The sequence below is a fragment of the Centropristis striata genome, chromosome 16, assembly GCF_030273125.1.
Source record: "Centropristis striata isolate RG_2023a ecotype Rhode Island chromosome 16, C.striata_1.0, whole genome shotgun sequence".
Lineage (NCBI taxonomy): Eukaryota > Metazoa > Chordata > Actinopteri > Perciformes > Serranidae > Centropristis > Centropristis striata.
The window spans coordinates 23,875,258-23,898,742 of record NC_081532.1 but is presented as its reverse complement, the minus strand read 5'-3'; the positions used below and the strand labels follow the sequence as shown (position 1 = coordinate 23,898,742).

At 44.9% G+C, this 23,485-nt stretch overlaps 1 protein-coding gene across 4 annotated transcripts; it reads right to left on the bottom strand.

Moving 5' to 3' along the window:
• Nucleotides 1–764: 764 nt before the first annotated feature.
• baz1a (bromodomain adjacent to zinc finger domain, 1A) lies at nt 765–22,877 on the bottom strand. Of its 4 annotated transcripts, none has more exons than XM_059353593.1 (29): nt 22,231–22,874; nt 20,383–20,661; nt 20,123–20,281; nt 19,940–20,038; nt 19,736–19,823; nt 18,798–18,920; nt 18,471–18,719; nt 18,050–18,145; nt 17,831–17,969; nt 17,621–17,749; nt 15,158–15,478; nt 14,724–14,889; nt 14,473–14,601; nt 14,053–14,111; nt 13,877–13,980; nt 13,566–13,801; nt 11,829–12,049; nt 11,338–11,468; nt 11,120–11,253; nt 10,765–10,910; nt 10,601–10,669; nt 9,915–9,997; nt 9,670–9,834; nt 9,358–9,575; nt 9,119–9,271; nt 3,888–4,051; nt 3,479–3,660; nt 2,247–2,334; nt 765–2,145 (listed from the first exon to the last, which is right to left on the bottom strand). In XM_059353593.1, exons 1-29 carry the CDS (start codon nt 22,341–22,343, stop codon nt 1,970–1,972), a joined length of 4,419 nt encoding a protein of 1,472 aa, XP_059209576.1. In that variant the 5' UTR covers nt 22,344–22,874; the 3' UTR covers nt 765–1,969. The 4 variants fall into 4 exon arrangements, with proteins under 4 accessions (XP_059209576.1, XP_059209575.1, XP_059209573.1 ...); XM_059353592.1 differs by having other exon boundaries at nt 19,940–20,041; nt 22,231–22,873; XM_059353590.1 differs by having other exon boundaries at nt 18,471–18,920; nt 19,940–20,041; nt 22,231–22,877.
• Nucleotides 22,878–23,485: the final 608 nt, after the last annotated feature.

Below are 23,485 nucleotides of genomic sequence, written 5' to 3'. Positions count from 1 at the left end.
CACCCCTTTCAACTAATTGCCCAATTGCACAGCCTTAAGAGTGTGCATATCACGAATGCTGGGTCTTGTTGGTTTTCTGAGAATCTACTGCACCGACTGGTACCTTGTTTGCCATGTAGCAATACAAATTATACTAAAAACCTGGATTAATCTGGCTAGTCACATTGGACTGCTATTATTTGGAACACTACTGTATATATACAGGATCATCTCAGTACATTAGAATAAGATGAAAAGTCAATTTCTGGTAGTTCAAGTCAACCAAGTATTGAGTCATATAGATGGACATACTTTTCAGAGGCCAACCATATTAAACACTTTTTAAAATTGGTCTTTAGTAATATTAAAAAAAATGAGACAATGAATTTTATATCTACATTAAATGTAAGCCATAATCATTATTAGAAGAAATTTAATAAATGAAGACATGAAATGTTTCATTCTGTGTAATCTTATTTCACCTTTTTGAATTGACAAACTTTCTATGATAGTCTAACTTGAGATGCACCTGTACATACAAGTGTCCTCGAGGATACCTAAAAATGTTTACCTCATAATTAAGAAGACATGATGCAATGCCATATACACTGCACAATTCTAGACACACACATACAGTTGAGGGATTGTTTGTTTGTATAATCAATAAAATAAGTTCTTTTTATTACTGCATACCTACTGCCATCAGGGGAAGGTCCCAGGAGTCATGACATAGTGTGTGAGTGAGTGAGTGCGTGAGAGAGAGAGAGGAGAGAGAGAGCAGAGCCTCCAGCTGGTTATAAAAGTTTATTTATTTTTTACAAGAGAACAAACAGCATCAAAAAGCTTCTATCAGTCATAAATAAAGAAAAAAGACAAACAACTAAATAAATATGCAGCAACTCCAGTGTAGTATACAGCTGCACACACACACACTCACACTGAGACAGATGGACACACACAAACGCACACACAGAGACAGAGACTCACACACATTGAGACGGACACAAACACACACACTGAGTGAGACAGACAGACACACACACACACGCTCTGACTGAGCTGCAGCAGTCACACTAACACCACAGAAGAAGGTGTGGATCAGCCTAAAGCAGGAAAACGTTAACGCAGTAGTCAAAAATAGAAAAACTACAAATCCCAGAGGCCCCGAGGCTCAGGTCTTAAAGGGACAGTCCAACAGGAGAGGCTATCTGATGCGTCTATGCTAAGCTAAACTAATCCTGTTTGTCCCTTTAAGGATCATTAACAAACAGCAGAGTGTCGTCAGAGACATTTTATTTATTTATTTATTCAAACTGATTTTTAAACTTTCACACAAACAGAAACTTACATTTCAATCAATCAATATTCAGCCTGAAACCTGGAGACTGCTGCACCCAAACCAACATGTCCCTGAGAGAGGACAGACTGAGGGACACCTGTCTGTCTGTCTTTCTGTCTGTCTGTGCTCAGCTGAACTTTATTTAGTGGTCTTTACTTTTCTAACTGTGTGGGTTCTACTGTCTGTCTGTCTCTACTGTCTGTCTGTGTGTCTGTCTGTCTCTACTGTCTGTGTGTCTGTTTGTCTCTACTGTCAGTCTGTCTCTACTGTCTGTCTGTCTGTCTGTCTGTCTCCACTGTCCTACAGCACCACAGGAATGTCTGCTACATGTCCACCGTCTGTCCTCCAACACGAGACACAAGGGAGGAAATGTCCCGAATGTAAAGAAGTCTACTCAACTTTTCTACAGTTTTGTGAACTCAGAGAGAGAAGCTCTGGGTCATGTGACCATGTGGTCATGTGATCTGGTTTTATCATTAATTAATTGAAGTTAATTATAAACAGACCAGGTGAGTGAGGGCTGCTGTTCGTGACCATTGACCCCTGCAGTCACGTTGCTGATTGTCAGATGATTCAGACCGACAGGGTCAAGGGGGTCATAGGTCATGATGGAGCGATCAGCTGAGTGGACGGCGGCGAGGTGCATCGGGTTCAGTGTCGGGAGCGTTTGGCGGGCGGGGCGGTGCCACGCTCTGATAGGCCGAGACGCTCAAGCTCCGAGTGGAAGAAGTGCTGCAGACGAAGCCCCGCCTTCGCCTCGTTAGTGTGGCGAGGATTATACTGCAGACAGTTGGAGAACATCAGGTCCACGTCACGCACAAACTCACCTGAAGGAACCATGACAACATCATCATCATCATCATCATCATCACCACCACCACCACCTCAGGTCAGTCTGTGTGTGTGTGTGTGTGTGTGTGTCTCTCACCTGCTGTCTGGTATTCACAGTTGTTGACTTTCTCTCTGATGGTGCTCAGGGCAATCGGGTTCTTTATGATGTCATAGTAGTCAGGAACCTGCAGATACAGAAAGGTGAGTTACATTGTGTGTCAGGTGTGTGTAGTTTTAACCTCACATCACCTCCCCACAGGGGTCCCCCAGGGCTCAGTGCTGGGGTCCCTGCTATTCTCCATCTACACCAGCTCTCTGGGTCAGATTATCTGCTCACATGGCTTCTCCTATCACTGCTATGCAGATGACACTCACCTCTATCTGTCATTTCCTCCTGATGACCCCTGAAGGCACATCACCTCTAGCTGAACCTCACAAAAACTGAACTGCTGGTCCTCCCTCTCTAAACCTACAATACACCATGATATCAACATCAACATCAAAATTGACTCCCTGTGTCTTGCCCCCAGCAGGGGGCAAGACACAGGGAGTCAATTTTGATGGGGGAAATTTTTTTGGGGGAAACTTAGGGCTGATGATTGATGACCAACTCATCTTTTCCAGTCATGTAGCCTCAGTTGCCCGGTCTTGCCGCTTTGAACTTTAAAACATCAGAAGAATCAGACCTTACCTAACATGCTACTCAACTCCTGACACAAGCTGTCATCATCTCAAAACTTGACTCCTGTAATGCCTCCTGACGGGCCTGCCAGCCTGCACAGTCAAACCCCTTCAGATGATCCAGAACGCGGCAGCGCGCCTGGTCTTCAACCAGCCAAAAAGGTCTTATGTCAAACCGCTGCTCATCCAGCTCCACTGGCTACCTGTTACAGCAGCAAATTCAGATCAGATGCTCCCCTACACAGCTGTCTCTGGTACTGTACCCACTTTCCTGAACGCCCTGATTAAGGCATACGCTACCTCACCACCGCTGAGCTATTCCAATGAACGGCGCCTGGCTCTGCCACCCGTTGGTCCAAGGTAATCCAAACTCTTTGTGTTTGTCGTTCCCTGTTGGTGGAACACACTACCAGTTCCTAACAGAGCAGGGGCGTACCTCTCTACCTTTAAAAAGCTCCTGAAGACCCAGCTCTTAAGAGAGGACCTTCTCTCCTAGCACCACACCACAACTCTTCTCCTTAAAGAATCCTCACTAGACCTTACTGCTGCACTAACGTCTCTTATCACACTATACCTTCATTGTTTCCCTTTGCTTTGGATAAAAGCGTCTGCTGAATGACTAAATGTAAATGTAAAATGTGTATGTACCTGAGTCCTGGACACCAGCTTCATGAAGGGCCAGCTGTCCTCGTGTCGGACCAGCTCCACCGTCAGCTGCTCGCAGGCCGACAGCTCATGGACACCGTGGTTCCTACCAGAGGAACGGCGGCTGGACGAGGAGGAGGGGGGAAGGACGGGTCTACAGGGCTTCAGAGAGGGCGGAGCCACGTCTGGGGGCAGAGGTCACTGGTTGTTTACCTGTTTACTGATTGGTTGTTTACCTGTCTGTCTGCAGGTGTTTACTGTTTACTGACTGGTTGTTAACCTGTCTGTCTGCAGGTGTTTACTGTTTACTGACTGGTTGTTTACCTGTCTGTCTGCAGGTGTTTACTGTTTACTGACTGGTTGTTTACCTGTTGGTCTGCAGGTGTTTACGGTTTACTGACTGGTTGTTTACCTGTGGGTCTCTTGCTCTGACCAGGTGAAGTTTTGTTGTTGACGTTTGGAGCCAGGATCTCGTGGCTCAGACGAGCGCTGCTGCGGCTCCCGGATCGGGGCGGAGCTTTACCTGCAGAGCTGCTGGCCTTCGTTGTGGGGGGCGTAGCCTTCTTACCTGAGGACCTGTGATTGGACAGAATTAGTACAAGTAAAAATCAAGTCAACAGTAAACTGAGATCAGAGGGATGTTCCATCAACGTGGCTAAACAATCCGCGGCTTCATTGTAAAAGCCTGGTTAGAATTAACACCAACTTTTACTTTTTATGGGAACTGAAAACCAAAAACTCGATATGGAGACAAAAAGCTAAAAGTGGAATAATTAAATTGGAGATAAAGTAACTAGATAATGATGTAAGTACAGTGCATACGGAAAGTATTCACATCGCTTCACTTTTTCCACATTTTGTTATGTTACAGCCTTAGTCTAAAATGGATTCAATTCATTTTTCCCCTCAAAATCCTACACAAAATACCCCATAATGACAACTTTAAAAAAGTTTGTTTGAGATTTTTGCAAATTTATTAAAAATAAAAAACCAAGAAATCACTTGTACATAAGTATTTACAGCCTTTGCGATCAAGCTCAAAATTGAGCTCAGGTGCATTCTGTTTCTGAATGCACCCCACTGATCATCCTTGAGATGTTTCTAAAGCTTAATTGGATTCCACCTGTGGTAAATTCAGTTGATTGGACATGATTTGGAAAGGCACACACCTGTCTATATAAGGTCACACAGTTAACAGTGCATGTCAGACCACAAAACAAGCATGAAGTCGAAGGAATTGTCTGTAGACCTCCGAGACAGGATTGTCTTGAGGCACAGATCTGGGGAAGGGTACAGAAAAATTTCTGCTGCTTTAAAGGTCCCAATGAGCACTGTGGCCTCCATCATCCGTAAATGGAAGAAGTTTGGAACCACCAGGACTCTTCCTAGAGCTGCCCGTCCCTCTAAACTGAGTGATCGGGGGAGAAGGGCTTTAGTTAGGGAGGTGACCAATAACCCGATGGTCACTCTGACAGAGCTCCAGCATTCCTCTGTGGAGAGAGGAGAATCTTCCAGAAGGATGACCATCGCTGCAGCACTCCACAAATCAGGCCTGTATGGCAGAGTGGCCAGACGGAAGCCACTCCTTAGTAAAAGGCACATGGCAGCCCGCCTGGAGTTTGCCAAAAGGCACCTGAAAGACTCTCAGACCACGAGAAACAAAATTCTCTGGTCTGATGAGACAAAGATCGAACTCTTTGGCGTGAATGCCAAGCGTTATGTTTGGAGGAAACCAGGCAACGCTCATCACCTGGCCAACACCATCCCTACAGTGACGCATGGTGGTGGCAGCATCATGCTGTGGGGATGTTTTTCAGCAGCAGGAACTGGGAGACTAGTCAGGATTGAGGGAAAAATGAATGCAGCAATGTACAGAGACATCCTGGAAGAAAACCTGCTCCAGAGCACTCTTGACCTCAGACTGGGGCGACGGTTCATCTTTCAACAGGACAACGACCCCAAGCACACAGCCAAGATATCAAAGGAGTGGCTTCAGGACAACTCTGCGAATGTCCTAGAATGGCCCAGCCAGAGCCCAGACTTGAATCCCATTGAACATCTGTGGAAGGATCTGAAAATGGCTGTGCACCGACGCTCCCCATCCAACCTGATGGATCTCCAAAGGTTTTGTAAGGAGGAATAGGCGAAACTAGCCAAAGATAGGTGTGCCAAACTTGTGGCTTCATATTCCAAAAGACTTGAGGCTGTAATTGCTGCCAAAGGTGCCTCAAAAAAGTATTGAGCAAAGGCTGTGAATACTTATGTACATATTATATTTTCGTTCTTTATTTCTAATAAATTTGCAAACATTAATAACATTTTTTTTAAAGTTGTCATTATGGGGTATTTTGTGTAGAATTTTTAGGAAAACAAAATGAATTTAATCCATTTTGGAATAAGGCTTTAACATAAAGAAATGTGGAAAAAGTGAAGCGCTGTGAATACTTTCTGTATGCACGCTATACAGTAGCGTTCAAGATAATAGCAATCCAATGTGACTAACCAGGTTAATCCAGGTTTTTAGTATATTTTTTATTGCTACATGGCAAACAAGGTACCAGTAGGTGCAGTAGATTCTGAGAAAACCAACAAGACCCAGCATTCGTGATATGCACGCTCTTAAGGCTGTGCAATTGGGCAATTTGTTGAAAGGGGTGCGTTTAAAAAAATAGTGTGGCATTCAATGAGTGAGGTCAGCAATTTTGTGAAAAAACAGGTGTGAATCAGATCTCTATTTTAGAATGAAGTCAGCACTTGTTGAACATGCATTTCTCTTTGAAAGCCTGAGGAAAATGGGTCGTTCAAGACAACATTGTTCAGAAGAACAGCGTACTTTGATTAAAAAGTTGATTGGAGAGGGGAAAACTTATAAAGAGGTTATATAATTATAGGCTATTCAGCTAAAATTATCTAAAGTCCCTCTGTTAAAAAAAGGCATGTGCAGAAGAGGTTACAATTTGCCAAAGAACACATCAACTGGCCTAATGATAAATTGAGGAACATTTTGTGGACTGTTGAGAGTAAAATTGTTCTTTTTGGGTCCAAGGGCCGCAGACAATTTGTGAGACGAGCCCCAAACTCTGAATTCAAGCCACAGTACACAGTGAAGACAGTGAAGCATGGTGGTGCAAGCATCATGATATGGGCATGTTTCTCCTACTATGGTGTTGGGCCTATTTATCGCATACCAGGGATCATGGATCAGTTTGCATATGTCAAAGTACTTGAAGAAGTCATGTTGCCTAACGGTGCGTTCAGACCGGACGCGTAGCGAATATTTCGTGCGACAAGCTTACATACAAAGTCAATGCAAACACGCGAATAGACGCAAATTTTTGCCGGCGGCGCGAATGCCGCGATTGACGCGAATGTCGCTGCGCGAATGAAACAACGCGAATTCGCGTGAGTTCAATAAATTCAACTTTGGCGAAATATTCGCGTGACGCTGTGTCGGGACAGCCTATCAGCGTTGAGATTCTGGACGACAGTGTCCGAGAAAAGAGGCAGGACGGAGGAGTGGGTCGGCAGGAGGGACAGGAAAAAGGTGGAAGTACTCTGCGGTCCTCTCTCCGTGCTGAGTGCGCCTCCGGATGATGTCACTCACCCAGACACGACGGCGTGTTTTCCGAAGTATCTCGGACTTCCAGAGCAGGTTGTCATGGTTGATGACAGAATGAAATGGAGGGAATTATTTGGCGCTAAATAGTCTCTTGGGCGAAAATTCGCGAGTTATTTACTCGCTCGAGTAACGTGACGCGAAAATTCGCTACGCGTCCGGTCTGAACACACGGTTATGCTGAAGAGGTCATGCCCTTGAAATGGGTGTTTCAACAAGACAATGACCCCAAAATCTTGGTTCCAAACCAACAACATTGATGTTATGGAGTGGCCAGCCCAATCCCCTTGAGAACTTGAGAATCTTGGAGTGGAATAACAGCTGAAAGGTGCCACAAGTTGGTTGACTCCATGCCACACAGATGTGGAGCAGTTATAAAAAACTGTAGTCATACAACTAAATAGTAGTTTAGTGATTCACAGGATTGCTAAATCCTAGAAACAAAAAAGTCTGTACAAAATAGTTTTGAGTTTGTAAAGTCAACGGCAGACACTGCTATTTTTTGAACACACCCCTTTCAACTAATTGCACAGCCTTAAGAGCGTGCATATCACGAATGCTGGGTCTTGTTGGTTTTCTCAGAATCTACTGCACCTACTGGTACCTTATTTACCATGTAGCAATGAAAAATATGCTAAAAACCTGGATTAATCTGGTTAGTCACATTGGACTTCTATTATTTTGAACACAACTGTACATTTTAGCACAGCGGAAGGTCCTGGTTTAGACTGCATTTAATGTGTTTTTTGTTTTAACAGCTAGAATAAAATGAATAAATAGAAGGACTACTAAAAACTTTTACATACTTTTCTTAAATTACACATGTTTAGCTTTCAAATAAAGGTTCAACAAAAGTTGCATGAATTAAACAACATATTGACTGAAATAGATATATAAATTCATGCCTCGTCACATAGTGAGAAAAAAGGTCTAAACCAGACCGTAACATAAAAAAAACTAAGTCTAAACTGAACAGAAACGTGGCGGAACTGATTTTTGGGATTTCGTTTCCGCCTGTCGGGGATTATTTGACACACAGCTAAAGAGCAGGCTTGTTCAGTGGTGTAAGTAACCATGGTTACTGAGCGGGGAGTCACACAAGCCACTTTGATAGAACACATCTCTCACTTAAATAAGCGAGATTTATCATATTAAGCCAGGCTTTTCCTTAATCCACGTTGATGGATGTTAAAATAATCTGTTATTCTGTCTCTTTTTCTGTCTCCGTTGTCTGTCTCTGTGCGTGACGCAGGTCACTATCAAATGCATGCGTAATTCACTGTGTGTGTGCCCTCTCTCTATGCATTTATATATTAATCATGTAAGATGCTCTTGATACAATGATCATGTGCTAATACTGTTTTAAAACTATGATTACTCTAGATACATCAAAACTAAATACATTTACCCCAACTGCTTAAATTTAGGACGATTCTGTCATCATAAAAAGATATATTATATGCTTTGTATTTTATATGCACATTGCAACATCTGTGTCTCCAATTATATCTCTGTAAGTCATAACAAGGCAGGAGGTTTGGTTGAATGTTTTGGGGAACAGGTCAGGACACGGACATGGTGAGATTACTCCCTGGTGACATGACGTGTCCCTATATTGACTAAAACTGACGAATCAACAGATCAAGAGGGCGGCACTTCCTTGAAGAAATCTACCTTCATGATTAGTAAATCTGTTAGAATAATAAGGGGTTTGAGGGAAATGAGACTGGTCCAGACTTCATGACCTGAAACCAGTCTCCTGTGGATCAGGGAAGTGATGTTTGAACCCACAGAGATTTCTGTAACTGCACATTTCTTGACGTATTGTAATAAAATTATGTTAAACTGAGAACTTGGACGTCTCCTGCTCATCATTCCCCATCAAACAATCTGCGCGGTGAAATAGGTGAGGATTTTCTGTTGGTGTCAGATCATTTCATTTTAAAGGTTTCCTCAATGCATTTCTCTAACATGGAACACCCCTCAGGTCTACAGAAACTGGGATCAGGTCTGGAACAGATACTGACTTGGAGGCTGATGTGTTTTTCCCAGCTGAGGTGGCGGCGCTGTTCTTGGGCGTGGCCTGTTGACTTTTGCCTTTAGGGGGCGGGGCTTGTTGAGCTTTAGGCGTGGCCTGCTGACTCCTGCCTTTAGGGGGTGGGGCCGGGCTCTTCTTGGCACTGCAGATGAAAGTAAAGTAAGAAAGTAAAGAGACTGTTTAAGAGATGTCAGAGCAGAGAGACGACGAGGCCAGATCTCCACTTACCTCACCACTTCCTCCTGCTCCTCCTCCTCCTCTGACTCCTCCTCTTCCTCCGACTCCTCCTCTTCTGACTCCTCCTCTTCTTCCTCCTCCTCCTCTTCCTGTTCTTCATCCTCCTCCTCTTCCTCCTCTTCAATAGAGGAGCGCTGGCGAGACGGGACGCGACTGGTTCTCTGTTTGGGTCGACAGTCTGGACAGAACCAGTCCCCCTCCGGAACCGCCTGAGACACAGAGATTGTTAGCACGCCACTAACACTGACCTCACCACCTGACCTCAGGGGGCGGGGCCTCAGGCAGGGTGTGTGGCTAGTTTACCTTGAGGCGGGGCCTCAGGCAGTGAGTGTGGTGTCCGCGATCGCAGCCGTCACATAGCAGCATGTTGTCTGCGTCTCCTTTGCGTCTGCAGATGCGGCAGCGAGCGTTGAGGACGGAGCGGGACCAGAGGACACTTCGCTCCAGACTGGACAGGTGGATGAACACCTGGAACACAGCAGCGTGTTACTCCCAGTAAACAAATCAAACACCTGGACGGCTGAAATAACAACAGGTGTGTTTCTGACCTGAGACAGACTGGAGCAGGACTGCAGAGACTCTCTCCATCGCTCCAACACAGTCTTGCTGACTCGCCCGCTGTCACTGCCGTCTGACACATGCATCAATGGATTAATAACAACAATAATAATAATAACATTTCTCACCCATACATTATTACATTACAATTTGAACTGTTTTAAAAACGGAAAAGAGGAGGAAGTCATGTAAGATAATAAAGCAGGTGTTGGTGTGTGTGTCTGTTCGGTGTGTGGGTGCGTCTGTCTGACTGCCTGAAACTATCATGTAACTCCTCAGTTAGTGTTAGTATAAACTGATAGTTTTCAGTAAGTGTGTGTGTGTGTGTGTGTTCACCAATCAGAGCAGAGCAGAGCAATCAATTGATCTGTGACATCTGACACCACTGAAATAGACAGGGAAACAGCTAAAAAGTATCTCTCGAACAGAAAGCATTTTTGTCCAAACCGTAGCTCCTATCAGTGAACCAACTTCACTTTGAGCATCCTGTTAATATTTTTTATTTGTTTTGTTAATAAACTACTTTTTAGTGTATGTGCGACCGTAACTCTGGGAGGAGTAGTCGACTGAAAAAAAACATGGAAGAATAAAAAGAAGCCCAGTGGAGAGAATATAGAGGGCTCTTACAAACACACTCAATTAATTCATTGGTCTCGTATTAAACAGGGAGTGGTACCGTCACTGTCCTGGTCTTCGTCTTTCTTCTTGTTCTTCCTCGTCTTCTCTTTCTTTGAATCTTCGTCACCTGAGGGGGAGGAGCCAAACAGACAGGTACGTATTTATAAAAGTCACAGCTGAGACCCTGTAAGCGTCCTGGTGCTGACGTTCTGTCAGACTCACCCAGCGGCACCTTCAGGAAGCGTCTCTCGATGCCCTGCTCGATGTGACCCAAGGCCTGAGCCAAGACCCGCACCGAGCTGCTGACGGCCTGAGGCGTCCCGCTGCCGCTGCACGCCGCCACGCTGCACGCCTTTAGCTCCTGTAGCCTGACACACACACACACAGACACAGACACAGACACACTTTGAACCAGAGGCAGGTACTTTCTGAGGCGCCAATCAGTGAAGTTGGGCAGTTCCTCTCTCCCAAGTCACACCCATAGTGGCTCACTAGAGGGAAAACTACCTGACGGAAATGCACCTATTAGCTTCTCTATGAAGAACTTTCTATGAACTACTACCACAGATCTGCTCACCTGTCTCTGGCTCTCAGGTGTGCAGGTGAGTCCACCTCCATGTCCTCCACTCCTCCGTTCTCTCTCCCGTCTGAACACAGCAGCTCGTAGTTTCCTGCTTCCAGTGCTGTGCGCCACACCTGTCTGTCCATCACCTGGACAGAGAGACAGACAGGTGAGTGTGAGCTCACCTGCTGCGTCCATCAGGTAGGTGTGTGTGTGTGTGTGTGTGTGTGTACCTTCAGAGTTCCCAGAGTCCCCTGGTGGATTCTGTCCTCAATATCCAGCAGCAGGTCTCTCAGTCTGCCCTCCATTAGAGTCTCGGCTGCTGCAGTACATTCTGGGACGGATTGGGATGACTCCGGATCATCTGCACAATCAGGACAGGTGAGCGTCCACAGGTGCATTACCTGAGCATGTATATTATATATACTGTAGCAGTATGTGTACCTGTGTAGCAGTACGTGTACCTGTGTAGCAGCAGGTGTACCTGTGTAGCAGCAGGTGTACCTGCGTAGCAGTATGTGTACCTGTGTAGCAGCAGGTGTACCTGTGTAGCAGTATGTGTACCTGTGTAGCAGTAGGTGTACCTGCGTAGCAGTATGTGTACCTGTGTAGCAGCAGGTGTACCTGTGTAGCAGTATGTGTACCTGCGTAGCAGTATGTGTACCTGCGTAGCAGTATGTGTACCTGTGTAGCAGCAGGTGTACCTGTGTAGCAGTATGTGTACCTGTGTAGCAGTAGGTGTTGCGATCTCCGCCCTGCAGCAGGTGTGTCAGCCGCTCCCTTTCCTGCAGCAGCGCCTCCTTCAGGCTGCTCTCTCTGTGGCCTCGGGGGTTAAGCGCCTCAATCAGCTGGTCCACCTCCTCCACTGAGGAGTAGAAGGACCATTGGTTGGGACGTTTGACGGGCTGCCCGCAGGTGTGGAGGGGGGCGGGGCTTGAGCCAGAGCTGGAAGGACAAAGGTTTGATTGTATTAACACAGTATCACTGCAGGAAATACGCTCTGTGGTGATCATGTTGTTGTTGTTATTGTTACACAAAATTATGCTGGTTGCTGGTCCTAACCCTTTTTATTCATTTTTAATCATTCTTTGTTAACTTGCTGGATTGGCTTGGTTACTATACATTATCATATACACTGTAAATACAATCTGTTTAATTCACGATAAAATACTGGCAGCTGTGGTTGCCAGAACTTCACCGTAAAAATGACAGTGAGTGGGTTTTCTACTGTAAATTTAAATGTAAATATCAGCAAAAACTGTAATTTAGACTGAAAAGTCCCTTTATTTTTAGGGTAATTGTGTCCTTCTTGGTGTTGTCATAGACTCAGGCTTGAATTTCAAAAAACACATTAAATCAATTAATAAGTCAGCCTATTACCACCTTAAAACATATCAAGAATTAAAGGGCTTATGTCTCAGCAAGATTTAGAAAAACTTGTCCATGCATTTCTCTTTAGTAGACTTGACTACTGTAACAGTGTCCTTGCAGGGCTTCCAAAAAAATCTATCAGACAGCTTCAGCTAATTCAGAACGCTGCTGCTCGAATACTCACCAGGACCAAAAAATTGGATCACATCACCCCAGTTCTGAGGTCTTTACACTGGCCTCCTGTCACTCAAAGAATTGATTTCAAAATATTAATGTTGGTTTATAAAGCCCTAAATGGTCTAGGGCCAAAATATAATACCGATCTACTGATACGTTATGAGCCGTCCAGAGCCCTTAGGTCGTCTGGGACAGGTCTACTTACAGTCCCCAGAGTTAGGACTAAACAAGGAGAACCAGCGTTTAGTTTTTATGCACCAAATCTCTGGAACAAACTCCCAGAGAACTTGAGGTCTGCTGCAACTCTCAGCTCTTTTAAATCAAGTCTGAAGACTTTTCTGTTTCCATTTTAAACCTGTAATTTTTATTCATTAGCTTTTAAATGTTTTATTCATTCACTTTTTTTTTCTTTTTTATTAAAATTCGCTTTTAAATGTCTTCTAATGTGTTTTATGTATTTTAATCTTGCCCCTGTAAAGCACTTTGAATGGCCCTGTGTCCGAATTGTGCTATATAAATAAACTTGCCTTGCCTTGTGAAAAAATAGTATTTCTCCACTAATTTTACCTGAAAATGTCTAATATTTTAGTTAGTTAGTTTTCTACAGTTTTTAAAAAATGTTGTACTATTCCTTGTTTTCCTTGTGTCCACTACGGTGATATGCAATTTTTTATTTTACACCCTATTCAATTTGACAGTTTCACTGTAATTTCTAGAAAATATTTTTACAGTGTAGTTATTGAAAAATGCTCCAGGACACATGTTGATATTAAAGGATGATGACGGTTTAAAGACATGCGGTTCACACCTCTGATGCTCTCTGTGACTACAGATATTTCTGTGTGCTTGGTGAAATATTCTCTGAATAAATAAGGTGTTTTCTGAATGTTGGTGAAGGACTCTCTGAACGCACCCCCCCTCAGCCGGCTCCTCCTTCACCGCCTCCTCGTCCTCTGCCTTGGTGGCGGCGTGTTCAGGTTTGGGGTTGGGCTGCAGCATGTCCTCCGTCAGGCCGAAGCAGTCGTCCTCTACGAACAGCGTGGAGGCCGAAGGGAGGAGCCAGTAGCGGCGGTACAGGCGGTCCCGGCCCAGCGGCAGCAGGCAGGTGCAGGCTGCCGCCTTCTGGATCCGCTCCTGCAACTCTCGAACCTGTGGGACCAACGTGACTCAGGTCAGTCCAGTTCTACACAAAGAGCATATCCATCAAACCAAACATGTGTTCACCTTCTCCTGCTCTCGCTCCTGCTCCTCCACGCTCAGGCCTGTGGGCGCGCACGGCACCGGTCTGGGGTCAGAGGTCGTCTGTTTGTCCTTCTGGCTGAGTTCAGCTGCAGGACAGAGGACACGCTCAGGGCTCAGGACTCAAAACGAGGACACATTTAATATGTTGTTGTTTTTACCTTTCAACTTCTTGCCGGATGATGAGTTTTGCTCTTCGTGTTCCTCAGTGTGTTGATCACTGCACACAAACCAACTTGAAAATTAGACGTAAAATTAATGTAATTCCTGTTTAATTTTCTGCTAACTGACACATCAACTGCTTTCAGCTTATTAACAGCAGCTGACGGTAAAACTGTTTCTTTACAGCTCAAATACTAAAATACAGACGGTTTCATTGTTTGAACCAACCGACGCTTCGTAAAGACCAATGCTTTTTACAGACCGTCCCTTCGTACAGACCGTCCCTTCGTACAGACCGACACTTAAGCCAATTTCAACGCTTTGTACCGACCGACATTTCTCCTGCTTTCAACGCTTCATACCAGCGTTCACAGAACACTTCCTTTTCTCAAGTTTTTCCAGTGGATGATAAAAGCTACCTGTTAGTCTGGAGTCCTCCCTTCGCCTCCTGCTCCTTCAGTTTCTCCTCCTGCTCCTTCAGTCTCTCCTCCTTTTCCTTCAGCCTCAGTTCCTGCTCCCTCAGCTTCTCCTCTTTACGGAGACGAACTCTGGAGAAGAAGAAGACAATTAAACCATTTCACTTCATCTGATTCTTTATTCTTTTGTGTGCCTTATACCTCTGAGTCCTGTGTGTGTGTGTGTGTGTGTGTGCGCGTGTGTGTGCATGTACCTGTGTGCGGCCTCCTCGCGGTCTCTCCGGTGTTGTTCTGCTCTGATCTCTCTCAGTTCCTGCCTGGCGGCTCGTTGCTCCTCCACACAGTCTTCGATCAGATCTCTGCTGGACTCAAGAGTGAGCAGCTTCCCCAGCAAAGCCTCCAGGATCCTCAGCTTCTCCCCTGGACACACCAATCACTCACCAATAACTGACCGATAACTCATCAATAACACACCCATAACTCTTCATTAACTCATCAATAACACACCTATAACTCTTCAATAACACACCCATAACTGACCGATAACTCATCAATAACTGACCGATAACACACCCATAACTCATCAATAACTGACCGATAACTCATCAATAACTGACCGATAACACACCCATAACTCATCAATAACTGATCGATAACTGATTGATGGACCCTGTCATTGGATGCTGACCTGGCGTGAGATCGTACACGGCGGTGCTCGTCAGCCTCTTCAGCAGCGCCGGCTCAGCCAATCGCAGCTCGACACACGGGTCGTCGGTCAGCGTGAAGGCGCCCTGCTTCTGGTAGCGCAGCTTGGCGTTGCCGTGGTAACAGTCGGCGCCGGACGCCAGGATATGCAGCCGCAGGATCTCTGACAGCGTGCAGCTGTCCAGGTCCAGCTGCTTCAGGCTGCAGCCCTGGTACAGCTGAGGCCACGCCGCCGCCAGGGACGCCACAGCGCTCACCGCAGACCGGGTCACCTCAAGGTCCTCATCCAGAACCTCAGACAGGTCTACACACACAAACACACACACTTTATTATACACAGGTCCTCATCCAGAGCCTCAGACAGGCCTACACACACACACATTTTATATTACATGTCATTTAGCTGGCATTTTTGTCCAAAGCGACTTCCATGAGTGATTCAACCTGGTGGTACTACCCTTAGACCACAGGAACCCAGTAAGTACATAACTTTAAGAGACAACTGGAACCGCTAAAGCAGTGCTATACTTTAAAGAAGAAGAGCATTTTTTTTCTCTTTTCTTTATTAGGCGACCATGACTTAACTGAGGTATTGTTGAAGAGGTAGAACTTCAGCCTGCCTCGGAAGATATATAGGCTGTCTGATGTCCTGATGTCGGTGGGGAGCTCGTTCCACCATTTGGGTGCCAGGACAGAGAAAAGTCTGGAAGAGGTTTTGAGGCGAGTTGACCCACGCAGGGTGGGAGTCGCCAGCTGTTTGGCTGATGCAGAGCAGAGAGGACGGGCAGGAGTGTCGGGTTTGACCAGATCCTGGAAGTAAGTTGGGCCTGAACCATTACCAGCGGAGTACGCCAGAGCTAGAGTCTTGAAGCGTATCAGCCACTGGTAACCAGTGAAGGGAAGGAGGAGAGGTGTTGATTGAAGACCAACGAAACAGCTCCATTCTGGATGCCATGAGGGAGTTGTAGTAGTCCAGGCGTGAGATGACCAGCGCTTGGACCAGGACCTGAGCTGCCTTCTGAGTGAGAAACGGGCGGATTCTCCTGATGTTATGCAGCAAGAATCTGCAGGATCTGGTGGTAGCTGTAATGTTTGCAGCGGGAGACAGTTGTTTGTCAAGAATCGCATCAAGTTTTTAGCAGTCATGGTGGAGGCAACCTGTGTTCTCGACAGTGATGTGGAGGTCAGTGGTGGGAGAGCCTTGAGGGACCCTAGTGGTGAGTGGACAGGATCTGGAGCAGAACCCTTTCAAGTCACATGAAAGGTGCTGTCCTTGAGATAGGACTTCAGCAGAGAGAGGGCAGAGCCAGATACTACCTGGTGGTCCCAGGAGGGTCGGGATGGGGATCTGATGATCAACAGTAAGGTCCAGTAGGACCACCACAGATGGGAGAGAGGCCGCTTTCACATTGTGAAGCTGTTTAGTCACAGCGAGAAAGGCAGTCTCTGTTGATTGGCCCTTCTTAAAACCAGAATGGTGAGGGTCCAGGAGATTGTTCCCATGAAGATAGGAGGAGAGTTGAGTGAAGATAGCCCGTTCCAGAGAGAGACAGGTCTGCAGTTGCCCACTAAAGATTGGTCGAGGGTGGATTTCTTTAGGAGAGGATTCACCCGTGCTTCTTTCAGAGAGTTAGGAAAGCAGCCAGTAGTCAAGAAAGCGTTGATTAGTTGGGAGAGGAACAGAAGGAGGTCCGGAGCAATGGACTGGGGGGGGGGGGCCAGTTCAAGGAGCCAGCTTTCTTAAGTGAATGATGGGAGCCGACTCACCTAGTGAGCCGTTCTTGTTTTTTATTTGTTGTTTTTTTACTTTTCTCGTAAGGAAAAGTACCTGCGGGTGCTGCGGACACTGACTGCATGCATGCTGTGTGAACCAATCATGTGAGGACTGACAAAGATCATACCACCAAGCAGGGAGGGGCGGGGTGGCAGCACTGAGATGGTGACAATAACAGAAATAATATTATATAATAACAGAGAGAAGAAACTGGATCAGCCCATCTAAGCTGAGGCACTTGGTCTTCCTCAATGCCAATCTGCCCTGAACAAAAACTAATAAAAAGTTACAGTTAGATAGATGATGGTTGTTAGTTCATAGAGACACCTAAAACTGTTGGATGCTGCTGTTTTGCACATTGTATTATATTCCTTTTTATTATGTTGTTTATTTATTATTATTTTGACTCAACACAAAAATATTTAGTTTTTTTTTTTTGTCCAGATGTCAGTAGTTGGCATTAACAAATCACATTTACTTGATTGCTGTATTTAATTTATATTTTTTCAGTACTTTACATGTTTTTTTAGGGGTGTGTGTTTAAATAAATGACTGAATTATAAAAGGTATAAGTGGTAAAATGAAGAGCCATTTAGGAGCCAAAAGAGCCGGCTCGTCTTCAGGATCACTAAAAAGAGACCAAATTCCCATCAGTAGCACACACACACACACCTTCGGCCGTGTCCTTGGCATCCTCCTGCTCTTCGTCCAGCGCCTGGAAGATGGCGGACAGGAAGAAGAAGAGCAGCTCACAGAGCGGCCCCTCAGGGTCGGAGCCCACCAGAGCCTCCTCCAGGACCTCTGTGGACAAAGAGACGCTGTTAGAACTGGACCAGAACCTGTAAAACCTGTAGGATCCTCGGGGTTCTGCTGTGTTCTGACCCAGGGTGACGCCATCAGGGAACTCGTCCTTCAGGCCGAAGAGCTCGCCGAATGCCCGCAGGAACTCCAGGACCATCAGCGCCTCGCCAAACAGCTCGGCGGGAAGACGGGTTCTCACAGGAACCGGACTGGGCAGCTCCTGCAGAACCGACACAGAGGAGAACGCTGCAGCTCCAGACGGGCTCTGATTGGTCAGTTACCTGCGGGCCGTTCACTGACCTTCAGGTCTTCACACTCCATGTCCTCTCTGGGTTTGTTCCACAGCTTCAGACGCTCGGCATATCGCTTCTTCTCCTCCTTCAGCTTCTCTCGCTCCTGCACATCAAACATCAGACGTTATTAAATTATTAATTAGTATCATTATATTATTAATGTTATATTATTATTAAGATTATCATAATTATAATTCTTATTATTATCATTGTTATTATTGTTATCATTCTTAATATTATCGTTATTATCATCATTATCATTGTTATTATTATGGTTTTTATCATAATCATTATTATTGTTGTTGTTATTATTATTATTGTCATTATCATTATTATTTTTATTATCATTATCATTATTATTTTATTATTATCATTATTAACATTATTATTATTACTAATACATGATAAATGAGTAACAGTGGACTGACCTGGTCCCTCTCCAGCTTCCTGCGCTCCTTCTCCTGCCTCCTCCTCTGTTTCTCCTGTTCGAACCTCCTCCTGTGCTCCTCCTTCAGCCTCTCCCTGTCCTCCCTCTCCCTCCTCTTGGCCTCCTGCACCTCCTCCTTCTCCCTCTTCAGACGAGCCTTGTCCCTTGCCGCCGTCGCCATGTCCTCCTTCTGCTGCAGCAGCTTCAGCTTCTCCTCCGCCACCGCCGCCTTCAGCAGCGCCGAGCTCACCTGCAGACAAACGGACACATTAGCTCCGACTGCCGACACTCGGCAGGAGACCTGTCGCTTTAAGGAGCTCAGACTCACCTGTCCAGGTGAGCCCCGCCCCCCACCTTTAGAGGGCGGGCTGAAGGGGAAGAGAGGGGGCTCATCAGGGAAGAACTGAGAGAATGTTTGTTCAGACAAACCATACTTCATCACCGTGGAGGCCTGAGGGACAGGAAGTGGTCATCAACACACAGGAATTTAAATGTGTAGTTTTTTCATGTTGTTATGTCACATGTTTGTTGTGTCACGTTGTTGTTAGTTGTGTCACGTTGTTGTTGTAATTGTTGTGTCACATTGTTGTTACTGTTGTGTCACGTTGCTGTTTTGTCACATTGTTATTGCTGTTGTTGCGTCACATTGTTGTTACTGTTGTTGCATCACATTGTTGTTACTGTTGTTGTGTCACGTTATTACTGTTGTTGTGTCACGTTGTTACTGTTGTTGTGTCACGTTCCTGTTTTGTCACATTGTTGTTACTGTTGTTGTTGTGTAACATTGTTGTTACTGTTGTTGTTGTGTGACATTGATGTTACTGTTGTTGTTGTGTGACATTGATGTTACTGTTGATGTTGTGTCACATTGTTGTTACTGTTGTTGTTGTTGTTGTGTCACATTGTTGTTACTGTTGATGTTGTGTCACATTGTTGTTACTGTTGTTGTTGTTGTTGTGTCACATTGTTGTTACTGTTGTTGTGTCACATTGTTGTTACTGTTGTTGTGTCACATTGTTGTTACTGTTGTTGTGTCACATTGTTGTTACTGTTGTTGTGTCACATTGTTGTTAGTTGTTGTTGTGTCACTTTGTTACTGTTGTTGTTGTTGTGTCACTTTGTTACTGTTGTGGTAGTGTCACGTTGTTACTGTTGTGGTAGTGTCACGTTGTTACTGTTGTTGTGTCACGTTGTTACTGTTGTTGTGTCACGTTGTTACTGTTGTTGTGTCACGTTGTTACTGTTGTTATGTCACGTTGTTGTCACCTTGAGTGTGATGAAGCCGTTCTGAGGTTCACAGTGTTGTTTGAACAGCAGCTTCAGTCTCTCTCTGGACACGCTGGACTTCCTGCGACTGAACAACAACATGAACTTCAGACTGTAATCAGGACTGGACCGCAGGGGCCCACCAGACAGACAGGCAGGCTGACAGACAGGCAAAAGACAGACAGGATGATGTCAGTGTCTCACCTGATCTGATTGGCTTTCACAGTGAACGGCTCGTTGTGTCCGTCCATCATCTTCACCGTGTATTTAAACACAGATGGACTAAGAGACTTCTTCTTCTTCCTACTGAGACAGACAGACAGATTCTTTAATTCTCTTGTGTTGTAGTTTGTGTTGTTTGTTGTTGTTGTTGTTTGGCTGACTGACCCATTGAGTTGTGCTGTGGGACTCTGCAACACTTTGCTGTCGTCGTCGCTGTCGCTGATGACGATTGTGTCGTCGGCCAGTTTGGCGTGGCCGTTAGAGCTCTGAGCCCCGTTGGTGCTGGACTGAGGAGAGTGGACCTGCAGGATCTCACACACATGTCTGACACACACAAACACACACACACTCAGCTGACTTATCACAATGATATTATCATTATTATAATATTATTATTATAAACAGTGGGAACGTGTTGGACATACCTGGCCCCATTGCGTCCCATGACATCCACCCTCTCTCCGGGGAAGAAGCGATCTTTGACAAAGGCGTAGACGTCCTCGCAGAGCTCCGTCAGTCGGCCGCGGCGGCTCAGAGCGGCGAGGTGGAGCAGCGGGACGAGCAGCGATGGAGAGAAGCTCTGCAGACTCTGCTTCGCATGCCGCTCGCTCTCCACCGCCTCCAGGTAGGTGAGGCCCGCACGGCCCGTCAGAGCACAGCTCCATACCAGGCTGTTACACAGGATGGTCCGCTCGAAGAACTCGCTGAGGAGACAGAGTGACACCTCCTGTCAGACAATTACGTCTCAACCTGTCCTTTAGGTTTAAATTTGTAGTTCTTTCATGTTATTGTGTTGTTGTTGTTGTCGTGTCAGGTTGTTGTTGTCGTGTCAGGTTGTTGTCGTTGTGTTACGGCGTTGTGGTTGTTGTGTCACGGCGTTGTGGTTGTTGTGTCACGGTGTTGTCGTTGTTGTGTCACGGTGTCAGGATAGAGACCTCCTGTAAGACACTTACTGAGGATCATTGAGTTAATCTGAAATAAATAGTCTAAACAGAAAGATGTGGGAGCATAAATGATTGTTTATTGTTCCTCATCCTGAATGGTATTTTTTTTCTGGACGTCAAAAAATCCCAAAAATGTTTTTTTATTAAAAGTTACAATATAATATTGTTTAACCTTTATTTACCCACAATCCTCCAGCAGCAGACTGAACTGTCTGATCCGTACCGAGCATGTGCAGCTCTCACCTCTGAACCAATCAGAAGAGAGCTCCACTAATCTGCAGATTATAATAAAATAAAATGTCCCAAAAATTTTCACTTTGATATAAAAACATTGAAAACATTTTCTGACATTTTTACATTAAAAATTACTGAAAACAGATTGATTGATGAGTCATTGTTAAGTTATTAAATATTGATGTATAACAGTTTATCATATAAAACACAAAAATAAAGATTTTAAAATTTGCTGCTGTGATAATGTAACATGTGGATCAATATATTGATTTAATGATTATTGATGCAAAGGGGCAATCATCTTTACCATATGCTTTCATTTTGAAAAATTATATATATATATATATATATATATATATATATATATATATATAAAGCATGTATGAGTTCAATAATTACTGAATCACTGTTAAATCATATTTTAGTTTATATGAAAATAAATGTAAATATAATTTTTTAAAGAATGGTTTTTATTTTGTATCCTGATAAAACTTTTAGTGGAGTTTAAATATTTGGAAATTAGGGAAACTTAGTTTTAATTTAAATATATTTAATATTTTCATTATTTAAAATGTTTTAAATCTTCTGTTTGTTCTTGTAAAGCTTTCTCTGAGCTCCACTTGAGCAGGTGAGCTTCCCTCAATTTTATCAACAGTCACAGCAGCTAACGGCTAACAGCTAGCGACTAGCAGCTAGCATTAGCTGACAACTGTTGTTAGCTAATGCAGCTAACAGTTAGCCGGCTAACTTTCAGGCTAACAGCTCATCTGTCCACCTGAGACACCTGTCCACCTGAGACATGGGACACCTATCCGAGCTTGTTTATTACACTTTAACCACCAGACACAACTTTTATTATTATTAATAATAATAATAATAATAATAATAATGATAAATAATAAATAAATAAAGAAGTGAAGAAGTTTGTTTCTGTCGTTTGGAAGTTTGAGACCAACTGTCAGAGGACAGACAGACAGGGGGCCAGACAGACAGGGAGACTAGAGGATAGACAGGGGCACAGGAGGACAGACAGGGGGACAGGAGGACAGACAGGGGGACAGACAGGGGGACAGACAGGGGGACAGGCGGACTCACTCGTAGCTCCTGAAGATCTCGTGTGTGATCTTGCAGAGGAAGACCTCCTCGTCCGGCTTCAGGTCCTCCGGAGCTTTCTGCCGGATGAAGGCTTTTCTGTGGAGGAGCGGCATCCTGAGAAAAGGAGGTAAACCGGGTCCCGGAGACACCGGACAAACCAAACCCCGGTGTGAGATGCGGACCGAAGCCCGGGGCAAACGGCGCTAGAAGCGGCGGGAGCAGCGCGGGGAGGCAGAGAGCGGCTCTTTGTTAGTTAATCTGCCCACATGGAGCCTCGCTGCGCGGGTCCAAGGCTCCGCTCTCTGCCGGTTCACCGGGTCCTCTGGCTCTGGTCCCGCTGCTGCTCGGTATAACTCGGTAGAAATGGGTCTCTGGCGGACTTTACCGAGTTGTGTTGGGTTGAACGGCGGTTCGTCGGTCGGAGCGAACTGGGTCCCGGGCCGAGCGGCGGCTTGTTGACCAAGTTTTCTTCTACTTCAGGGACACTCACGGAGCTCGGAAACCGCAGAGTTCGGTACTGCGCTGTGTTAGACAGAGGGGGAGTAATCAGATTACTTTAATGCAGGAAAAGCACAATACACACTGAGAATTTACTCCACTACAGTGAAAGTACTGCATATGAAACTTTCTGAAGTAAAAGTAAAAACGTTTTAAAATGTACTTAAAGTATCAAAAGTCAAAGTTCTCGTTCGTCTCAGATTGTTTTTTTTATATATTCCAAATATATTCTTGATTATTATAGAATCATTAAAATAAGGATAAAATATAATAAAAAAAATAAAATAATAATAATAATAATGAAGATAAGTTAGAGCGTAATTAAAGTGTATTTAAAAGTAAAATTAAGCTATTAGGTAAAGTCAGGATCATAGTGATGATAATAAGGCTGCAGCTAACAATAATTTAATTATTGATTAATCAGCCAAATATCTAACTTACTGGAATATTAAAAATGTATACGATGGTTTAACAACAGCAACAACAACAACAACAACGATAATAACTTCACTCAATGACACCTTTCAAAACAGTTGAAAACAAAATAGAAACAATAAAAAAACTAAATAAAAGTAAAGTAAGAGTTTATAAAGTATGATGGTTCCGAGCCGAGCCCTGGTTCCTGAATGCACCCCGCGGATTGAGTAAATAGGCGGGGCTTCGGCGTCCTTCTCGGCGCTGATTGGTCGGCCGTCCCGCCGCTCCTCCGCTGTAAGCCAATGGTTGCCTTCGAAACGGCCTCGCGCGGACGGCTGTG